Source organism: Rhodofomes roseus (assembly GCF_022264815.1).
Source record: "Rhodofomes roseus strain CIRM-BRFM 1785 chromosome Unknown C8Q71scaffold_3, whole genome shotgun sequence".
NCBI lineage: Eukaryota > Fungi > Basidiomycota > Agaricomycetes > Polyporales > Fomitopsidaceae > Rhodofomes > Rhodofomes roseus.
Genome location: NW_025952959.1, coordinates 1,829,225 through 1,839,887, shown reverse-complemented (window position 1 = coordinate 1,839,887; position 10,663 = coordinate 1,829,225). Strand labels below are relative to the sequence as shown.

The window sequence follows — 10,663 nt, the reverse complement described above, 5'->3', positions numbered from 1 at the left end:
GTGAGCGGGAGGAGAGGGAAGGGAGGGGGCAGACCCGGAGGGAAGGAGGAGGGGGCACGTGAGCTCGGCTGAAGGAGGATAAGTAGCGGGTCAGAGGGAGCGGGAGAGGACACGTAGGACCCACTCTCGGACGCGGACTAGGACTCGGACTCGGAGGCTCTCAACTCGGGCAGACAGCCCGGAAGGAACTCTCTATATTTTCGCTCTCACATAGACTTGTCTTCTCGGACAATACACTCGTCACATACACCTAATACCACTACCCCTCTTTGACTAAAAATCTACCCTTCCTCCTTACCCTGTACGGAGGGAGCTGAACTCAACAGCACACAGCGTGGTGCGGCCGGCGGTCCTCGTCCATCGACCCCAGCATTGGCGGGCCTGACCCGCTAGGGCTCGCATGCCCGTGGTTAATCAGAGGGAGGCTCATGCCAATCGGGCGCAGGTGCAGGCGATGGCGGGTAGCTTCACGCTTCAGGTTGACCCGTCCGAGTCTCTGGTGAGTGCTGCGTTAGTTGCTGACCGAAGGGGATAGGCAAGACTCGGAGATGGGAAGGGACAGGAGAAGATCAACTATCAGAGCTAAAATGAGGAGACGTGCCTGCTGTTACCGCTGCGGGCGCTGCTGATGCTGCTAACACGGCTGCATTCCGTCTCAACGTTGCGGTTGTCGGGGCCGGGGCTGGGCGGACACTTCGGACCTTTGAGTGTCGGAGGCGACACGCGAGATGATGTTGACAGACGACGGTCGTGATGGATACGCTGAGCGCAGTTGCGTTGGGTGGTGCGGCGATCCTCATCAGTGGGAGCCGGGCGGCTGTGAGACGGCGGGACTTGACATGTTGAGTGGCCTTCGGGGTGTGGTACAGTAGATGGAGCGGGAGCGCGAGGAGCCGGGGCGGAAGTGCGCGCATGCGGCCTGCACTCAGATGAAGGCAGACAGGTAGGGGGATACAGGGGGATACACGAATTCAAAGTACATAGACGTGGGTACTCACCTGCCCGCCTGTCTCCCACCCATGCCCGCTATTCACTCGCGCTTGATGTTGCTCGTGGCACATGTTCGTCAGCCATGTCTGATATCTGTCATGGTATGACACGGAGGCCCCATATTTTTACTTTGTTTTATCCTATTTTTGCTCATTTTCTATGGACTTGTACAATACGCTGTACGGTAGACTTCGCCTGGAACGGCTTTCTGACTAGCCACGTGACACATCACGTGCTAGGGTTTGTCTTGTGACTTGTTCATCATGTGGCCTTGCTTATGTAATTTATCATGTGCCCTGCGGCAGCGCCTAGCCACCTGACTCGTTCTGACTCGTTCTGACTCATACGTACACATGACCTCAGTTCTCGGATCCAGCGTAGGTAGACCTGCCCTCAACCTAGCCAGTATATAGGGTCCTGTACGCTGCCTAGCACTCCAGCTTGTCCTCTTGGAGTTGCTAGGTAAGCACTTCACATTGTACTAAGTAGAGTGCAATGTAACTAACTTGGAGTTGCTAGTCATTGCGTCCTACGCTGTCTAGACTGTTGTTGACCTCGGTCCAACACCTGGAGGTCAAGTGTTTTCTGTTTTAGTTCTGTTTCTAGTCGCGTCAGACCTAGCTCCGCGACATTAGGACGAGCTCCTACTTCTTCTTACCTGACACGCCGCAGTTGGCCGCGTCGTCACCTAAAACCCTTAGCATAGTATAGAACTCCTAGCGTTGGTACCCCGTGCGCACGCGTACAGTCACACGGAAACGTAAGCACTTGGGTTACATCCCTGAGCCCTGCATCTGGACACGGCCCTACCATAGGCTATAGGTCGGGTGTAGATTTGCGTGGAAGTCTTGGTCTTCTAGACCTTGGGAGGCTGTGAAAAGCGGCAATCGGAAGCCAAGGCTAGCGCCACAGAACTCGTGTTTCTGTAGGCAGACAGGCGCAATAGGTCGAGGAGACTGAGCGTATCCAAGGCAGTCAGCTTAGCTACGTTGCGTGAGCTGTCGAAGCGGTTCCTGGAACCTGCGAGCTATACCGTAACAGGCATAAAGCAGCCAGCGGATTTCTGTTGAGTACGTACGCTTGTGCTCTAAGAATCCTGTGATAGGATAAGGGTCCTCGGGGTCCCTCACATAGAAGTGTTAGATAGCCTTAATCCCAAAGAGACGTGATACGGGGGTTAGGCCTACGGCGTCTCCAAAGGAAGCAGGTTGTCCAATATTTCTGACACCCTGGATTGCGACGGTCTTCGGCACGTTTACGACGTCCAAGACAACGAGGATACATACGTAACCCTCACCGGCAAACTATTTGCGTGCAAAACCCACCCCTGCCCGAACAGGTATACCAACACCTATCGACGCAGTACCCGATACGTGGAGTGTACTCCCGAGAACGCAAACCTCGAAGAAGAATCGGACCTCAGTGAAGAAGTAGCTGAATCCTCTCACACTCATATCCCTCCGGCGCAAGAAACAGCGCCCGCACCTCCCCAAACAGAAGCACCTCCCCCGCCAGTCAACGTCGACGACATGGCAAACGCAATGACCGGCACCCAGATCTTGGAGATGATCCAAGGTCTCGCCCAAGGCCTGCAGCAGACGCAGACGACGCTCGGGCAGCTGACCACGCAGGTCACTGCTCTCGCCAATAACTCGGGTCGGTCCTCCGACAACAAAAGCACGGTTCAGCGCCCGGCTACCTACTCCGGCAAGTCCAGCCCGGACGCCAGACGCTTCGTGGCTGCCTTCTCCCTCTACGCGCAGGAGATGGGCAGCAAACTCAACACACGCGTCGGTGATCTATGGCAGCGCGATGATCAGCGCTGGGTACGGTCGGCTCTGTCGTTCCTGACAGATGAGGCAGCGGTCTGGGCTACGCCCTACATCGAGGCAATGGTGGCTGAGAAGCCTGCGTTCTCGAACTGGGATGCCTTCGTCACGGCATTCAAGCTACGATTCGAGACCCAGGACGAGTCGGCGGACGCGAAGAAGGCCCTTCGTGAGCTGTATCAGGGCAAGCTCTCAGTTCCGGAATATGCTGCGCGTTTCCGTGAGGTCATGGAACGGACTGGTTACTCGGACGGTGACCTGCGAGATCGCTTCTACGAGCATCTCAGCAACGACATCAAGGACCTCCTCCCGACAACCGAGCGTTCTACCAAGACGCTCGATGAACTCATGTTGGTTGCTGCGGACTTTGACACACGGCTGCGTCAACGCCGTGCCGAGAAGGCCCGCGAGGCTGGTAAAACGTCGAGTACCTCGTCAACGAGTACCCCGGTCAGGACAACAGCGGCTCCGTTCGTGATCAGCAAAGATCCGAACGCAATGGACATCGACGCGACACTGCAGGCGCCGAAAGGCGGTAACGGGAAGACCCGGGCAGACTTCCTCAAGGTCATGGGCGGTCGTTGCTTTGGTTGCGGTTCCAAGGATCACGTCAAGCGAGACGGTGGTCACGAGCGCGACGTCTGCGACTGGTGCAGTGGAACCGGGCACAAGGCCCCGGTCTGCCAAAGACGGTTCCTCGGGTTGCCAAAGAAGGCAACGGCAGCTGCGACGTCTTCGACGTCCTCTACGGACAAGGAAGTGGATGAGATCTTCTCTCCGGAAACTGCCTCGTCGACAAGCGAGGAGAAGACAGTGGCGGCCACCTCGCAGATGACCGACGTGGTGAACGCGATGCTCAAGCAGCAGGCTGAGCTCGCAGCACAGATCGAAGCCCTCAAAAAGGCTTTTTAGATCGACCACACGCTACCGTGGCAGCGGCGTCGTGGTCGTGGGACAGGTATTGGCGTTTCTTCGGTTCTATTCGCATAGCTAGTTGTACTATACCAGAATCAGAGCTTCGAGATGTACATTTACGTATTGATGTATTGGTCTCCGGAAAACGTCGAGAAAAGCAAGTAGCTGCCATGATTGACTCAGGCGCTACGGGGTTGTTCATTTCTTCTCGTTTTGTACTAGAAAATCATGTAACTACCGTTCCTATGAAGCATCCGATTGTTTTGTATAACATCGATGGCAGTAAGAACAAAGCTGGTAGCATCACTCACTATGCTCGTCTTAGATTACAAGTAGGTAGCTTTGATGAGGTGTGCGATTTTTTAGTTACGAATCTGAACAAGGAAGATATGATACTGGGTATTCCGTGGCTAAGAGAGGTGAATCCTAGCATCAACTGGAAGGAGGGTACGGTCACGTTTGACGAGGAACCGCAGGAGCCGGTTTCATCTGAGAACGATGATCTCCCCTTTCAGAAGATCGCCGGGACGAGGAAACTCCGGCGCGAATGGAAGAAGCGCGGAGTTATAGATGACTTGGCCGATGAGCTCTGGTGCTGCGCAGGTGTAACGTACTCAACCACACTGGCAGCCCAAGCCAATCAGCAGAAGTCCAAGAAGACCTTCGAGGAGATGGTGCCGGAGCACTATCGAGACTTCGCCAAAGTCTTCTCGGAGGCAGACTCGGAACGTCTTCCCGAGCACAAGCCGTGGGATCACACGATCGACCTAAAGCCAGACGCGCCCGAGACGCTACGGTCGAAAGTGTATCCAATGCCGGTAAACGAGCAAGCGGAACTAGACAAGTTCTTAGAAGAGAACCTCCGGAAAGGCTACATTGTGCCTTCCAAGTCACCAATCGCTTCGCCTGTCTTCTTCGTCAAAAAGAAGGACGGCAAGCTACGGATGGTTCAAGACTATCGTAAGCTAAACGATGTCACGATCAAGAACCGATACCCGCTCCCGCTTGCTACCGACATAGTCAACCGGCTACGCCAAGCCAAGTACTTCACGAAGTTCGATGTCCGCTGGGGATACAACAATATCCGTATCAAAGAAGGTGACGAATGGAAAGCGGCGTTTGTAACCAACCGCGGACTGTTCGAGCCGAACGTCATGTTCTTCGGCCTCACCAATTCCCCAGCGACATTCCAAACGCTCATGAATTCCATCTTCGTCGATCTCATCGCCGCTGGAAAAGTAGCTGTATATCTAGACGACATCCTAATATACAGTACGGACTTGGATGAACATCGCAAAGTAGTACGCGAAGTTCTCCGCCGGCTACAGGAACACGACTTGTTCCTGCGACCCGAGAAATGCGAATTCGAGCAGACGAGCGTCGAGTACCTAGGCTTGGTAATCTCGGAAGGAAAGGTCAGCATGGACCAAGTCAAGGTCCAGGCGATCACGAGTTGGCCGGACCCCCAGAACCTGAAAGCACTTCGAGGGTTCCTGGGCTTTGCCAACTTCTATCGCCGGTTCATCAAGGACTTCGCTAAGACAGCACGTCCTCTGAATGACCTGACCAAGAAAGACGTATCCTGGCATTGGGGGCCAGAGCAGAAAGAAGCATTCCAGACGCTTAAGGACGCGTTCACGTCGGAACCCATTCTAGTCACATGGGAACCCGACCGTCCTACGCGCGTGGAAGTGGATGCTTCCGGGTTCGCGACCGGTGGAGTTATCCTGCAAAAGACGGCAGATAATCTCTGGCACCCGGTTGCGTTTAGGTCACAGTCGATGGCGGAAGCCGAGCGCAACTATGAGATCTACGACCGCGAGATGCTAGCTATCATCAGAGCTCTCGAGGACTGGAGGCACTATTTGGAAGGCCTTCCGGCCCCCTTCGAGATCATCTCCGATCATAAAAACCTAACGTTCTGGCGAACTTCGCAGAACTTAGGACGGAGACAAGCTCGCTGGTCGTTATGGTTGTCACGCTTCGACTTCACGATGACGCATAAACCCGGAAAGACGAACACTCAGGCCGATCCCCTGTCACGTATCCCTTCGCTCCAAGTCACGGATGCGGAGGATAACCAGGGTCAGATCGTGTTGAAGCCTGAGCGGTTCGCGGAGATTTCTGCTACCCTCAACGAGCCAGAATCCCCACTAGAAGACCGCCTTCGTCAGGCTAGCGAGCGCGAAGCTGAGGTGCTTACCGCGCTACGCGAGCTCCGTGAGCATGGCCCACGTCGATTGACGAACGGACTCTTCGAATGGGAAGAAGACAAGGGTATCATTTACTACAAAGGGAAAGTCTATGTCCCTGCCGACGATGGGCTGCGCACAGAAGTCTTACGTCAATGCCACGACGCGCCCACGGCAGGACATCCCGGTAGAAATGGAACCCTTGAGCTGGTCAGCCGCCATTACTGGTGGCCAGGAATGGCCAAGTTTGTGGAGAAGTACGTCACAGGATGTGACAGGTGTCAGCGCTACAAGCCAGCAGCTCATCCGCCGGCTCAGCTACACCCCCTGCCCGTGCCTAGAGGACCGTGGACTACGATGGGCGTCGATCTGATCACTGGATTGCCACTGTCCAACGGATTCAACGCCATAGCCACGTTCATTGATCTCTACGGCAAACAGGTGCACTTCATACCCACGACCTCCACAGTAGACGCTTCGGGTATCTCCGATTTGCATTATCGTGAGATATTCCGGCTGCATGGGATCCCCGACGAGATTGTGTCGGATCGCGGTCCGCAGTTCGCCGCTAAGCTAATGCGCGAACTGTACAAGCGGCTAGGAATCAACTCGAGTCTCACTACGGCCTACCACCCGCAGAGCAACGGACAGACAGAGCGCGCTAACCAGGAAGTCAAAAAGTACATTCGACTCTTCTGCGATAAACGCCAAGACGACTGGTCCCGGCTTCTCCCAACCGCCGAGTTTGTAATCAACTCGTGCGTTGCATCGGCTACGGGAAAGACTCCCTTTGAAGCCATGTATGGGTTTACGCCGGACTTCACTGTCCCTGTGGGTAGGAAAACAAGTATTCCTGCACTCGACCAAAGATTGGCACTTCTTGCAGAAGCACGCAAGGAGGCGGAAGCAGCACTTCGTCTAAGCAAAGTCGCGATGGCGGATCAGGGCAAAGTCAAAGCCCCGGTGTTCAAGGTTGGCGACAAAGTCTGGTTAGCCGCTAAGAACATCAAGATCCACCAAGCAAGTCAGAAGCTTGGGCCGCGACAACTCGGACCTTACGAAGTAACCGAAGTCCGAGAGAAAGACGACTACGTGCTTAACTTGCCGCCTGCGCTCAAGGTGCATCCCGTATTCCACGTGGATAGACTATCTCCCTACAAGGGTAATGACGTCAACGGACTCCTTCCTCAACCATCCGAACCAGTAGTAATCGATGGTGAGGAAGAGTACGAAGTCGAGACCATCTTGGATTCCCGGTTCTTCAGACGCCAGCTTCAGTATCTAGTCCAATGGAAGGGCTACGGTGCGGGAGACAACAGCTGGGAACCCGCCAAGAATCTCGAACACGCCCAGAAGGAAGTAGCGGAGTTCCATCGGAAGCACCCCAATGCACCTCGCAAGATAAACGCTGCTCTTTTCGACGGAATCGTGTGGCGATCTCCGGAGAATATGACGGACGTCGTGCCCACAGACCTGGAATGGGAGACGGGGCGACGTGTTGGGATAGATTCGTCGGGACGACGAGTCTTAGGAGGGGGGTAATGTCATGGTATGACACGGAGGCCCCATATTTTTACTTTGTTTTATCCTATTTTTGCTCATTTTCTATGGACTTGTACAATACGCTGTACGGTAGACTTCGCCTGGAACGGCTTTCTGACTAGCCACGTGACACATCACGTGCTAGGGTTTGTCTTGTGACTTGTTCATCATGTGGCCTTGCTTATGTAATTTATCATGTGCCCTGCGGCAGCGCCTAGCCACCTGACTCGTTCTGACTCGTTCTGACTCATACGTACACATGACCTCAGTTCTCGGATCCAGCGTAGGTAGACCTGCCCTCAACCTAGCCAGTATATATAGGGTCCTGTACGCTGCCTAGCACTCCAGCTCGTCCTCTTGGAGTTGCTAGGTAAGCACTTCACATTGTACTAAGTAGAGTGCAATGTAACTAACTTGGAGTTGCTAGTCATTGCGTCCTACGCTGTCTAGACTGTTGTTGACCTCGGTCCAACACCTGGAGGTCGAGTGTTTTCTGTTTTAGTTCTGTTTCTAGTCGCGTCAGACCTAGCTCCGCGACAATATCGGAGCCAGAGCGTGAGGGCGTCGAATGGGTGAGCTACAAGTATGGACCAGCATGAGTGGTACTGCGCGCAAAGTCGGGGCAAAGTGGCGCAAGCGCTTGCCCTAAACTTCGCACAGACCGCTTGCTGGCAGCCTCATCGCTGTTGGTTACTTAGTAACTGTTTGCGCTGCACCTCACTGGCCCGTTCTCACACTGCTACCGGCCTTCTGCACGAGCCTGGCGATTCCACCTCGACACACCGCAGCTCTGTTGACATGCAACATGGCCACGCAGCTCGAGATTCGGACGACGCGCGTGCAAGCCCCGCAATGGGCAACGCGATGGACCGGGATGCCGGAAAAGTGGAAAGGAAGAGGCAAGAGGACGAGTTGGACGAGGGCCGGAGGAGGTACAATGAGACGAGCAAGGAAAGAAGGAAAGGAGAAGGATGCGACGAGGAAAGAAAAAGCGAGCACGAAGGCTCACTGCTCGAAGGTACGCCCTGCTCGCTACGTAGTCTATCAGGTAAGTAAGTAAATGTTCTCCTCTCTCCATCACGACCACGATGATTATGTCCGCCATCCGTACCCTCTGCCATGTCTCGCTCTCCGCCAGCCGCACCTTTGCTGTGTGCGGTGCAGCGTGCTCTGTGTTGCGCGCGGCCCTCCCTTTCTTTGCTGCTCATGCTGCCAGGCCCAGTTTCATCAAAAACGTTCTCCGTGTCGGCACGTAGCTTTGGCAAAGGTGTTTGTGAGTCATTCTGGGCTTTTGTTTGAGCGCAGCTGTGCTGATGTGGTCAAGAAGGTGTGTACTTCTTCAAGTCAAGGATCAAATACTTGCTTCTAACGTTAGTCGCTACAGACGAGCACGGACGGCACAGTGAATGTCGACGCACTCTGCCAAGAGGAGTCTGGCGCGGTGCGCTCGAGTGGCGAGTGGGTAAATGGCAAGGAGGCGAGCAGGGGAGCTGTGTTCGAGTCGTTCTATGTCACAATGAACATGTAGATTACACTTCATATGAAACTTACTTGTTAGCATAGTCAGACGTCACAGTCAGCATATCAGCGACCGTCACAACCCAGTAGTAAAATCGCCCCTTTCCTGATGCTGGAAGATCTCTGCTGACGGCCGCTGGCGGTTCCTGATGCCTGCTGACGCTTTAGGCTTTGCATCTACTGACGGAAATAAGTTGGAATTTTGAACAAAATATCTGTCCCTGCTGAACACCGCTGAGCTGCACTGACATTGCTGAAATTCGCTGATATCGCTACTTCAGTGACGTCAGTGGCCATCAGCGGTTTCCCCGAAGTTCTGATGTGGGAGATTCTCCTGAGCATCTACCAGAGGAATGTACGACTCCTACTGTACTGGATTGTGCTTCAAAATTCTTATTGAACAATTGGACCTCTCACTACGCGTATCAAACACTTTGGTAGTCATTAGCTAGCTTACACGTACTCCAGGGGTCTTAATGTAGAGCACTGAAGCTGCATGGCTTGAGTCTTGAAAACAAGGCGCAAATCTCAAAGGTACTTCATTTCCCTTCAGTGGTCTTTGGGTGCATACTGCACTCGTTTAAGGTGCACAAGTTACCAGAGGTCGCTTAAGATTGTATGGTTCTTATTTAAGACCTCTGAAGTAAGGAACATTTTTCCTGATGAGCGACAGCAACAAGGCACCGAAGAAGGACGCTCCGTCCAGAACCACTGAGGTCAAGGCTATGCAGGGGGGTACGCGCCCCTTACCTGCTGAGCCATCGCCCCCGAATACGTTGGCAATTGCGCCACAGCTCGGGAGCCCTTTTGGCTCGCCTAGTGCCAAACCTAGGATGACACGTTCCATACGCTCGCTGCCTTCCAGTTTGCCCGTGTCAATCTCTGACTCGGAGTCGTCTGTGGGATCATCCTCGCGTCTGCTTTCTCCGGTGTCCCCGTTCTTGTCCCCGTCGTCACCATCAGAGTCTGTCCCCGGGACGGTGATCATTGGTTTTGGCTACCGCTCGGCCCGCTACCTCGCCAACATTGGCCTCCCAAAGTATTCTAACTATGTGCTGGACGACGTGGCTGTGACGTTTGCGGCAGTGCTGTGGCCGGAGGAACTTCGCTATCGTCTCAGCATCAGCGAGGAGCAGGCCTCAGGGCTGGTGGACGCAATGGTGGCAGACGTGCACGATCAGTTGTGACTTACGACGTAGTAGAATCATCAATGTGCTCATGAATGTAATCACCTGGAGCTGGCATACTGATATATAAATACTTGTAGTTACAGTACGGCTGTGATACGTGCATGACTGTGAGCTACAGATCACCTCATAGGGCACGCCGTGATATATCACAGCTAGAGTCTCCGATACATTACAGATCACAGCCAAATGCAGCACTTACCGCATTCAGTCGCATTACTACATCAGGAAAAACCGTGCCTACATAAGGTCTCATCAGAGGTCATTTACAAGACATCTTAGGAACGTATAGGACACAAAAGACATAAAATGTTACATAAGACCAAAACGTGGCACTTAAGACAAGTCCCCGTCTTATTGTGTCTTTGATATTATGCATAAGAGCACTAATGTACGCAATAAAGACATCTTGTGTCTTATTCAGTCTTAATTGTGTTGTCATTTTGGTCTTTAGTTGCCCTTATTTCACCTACAATATGTACTTCAGTGG

The 10,663-nt window shown here is 53.6% G+C and overlaps 1 protein-coding gene across 1 annotated transcript; it reads left to right on the top strand.

Moving 5' to 3' along the window:
- Positions 1-9,648: 9,648 nt before the first annotated feature.
- Positions 9,649-10,173, top strand: C8Q71DRAFT_854313 (uncharacterized protein; the record flags this gene model as incomplete). Its single annotated transcript, XM_047927026.1, has 1 exon — positions 9,649-10,173. One exon carries the CDS (start codon positions 9,649-9,651, stop codon positions 10,171-10,173), a length of 525 nt encoding a protein of 174 aa, XP_047783262.1.
- Between the last annotated feature and the right edge of the window lie 490 nt (positions 10,174-10,663).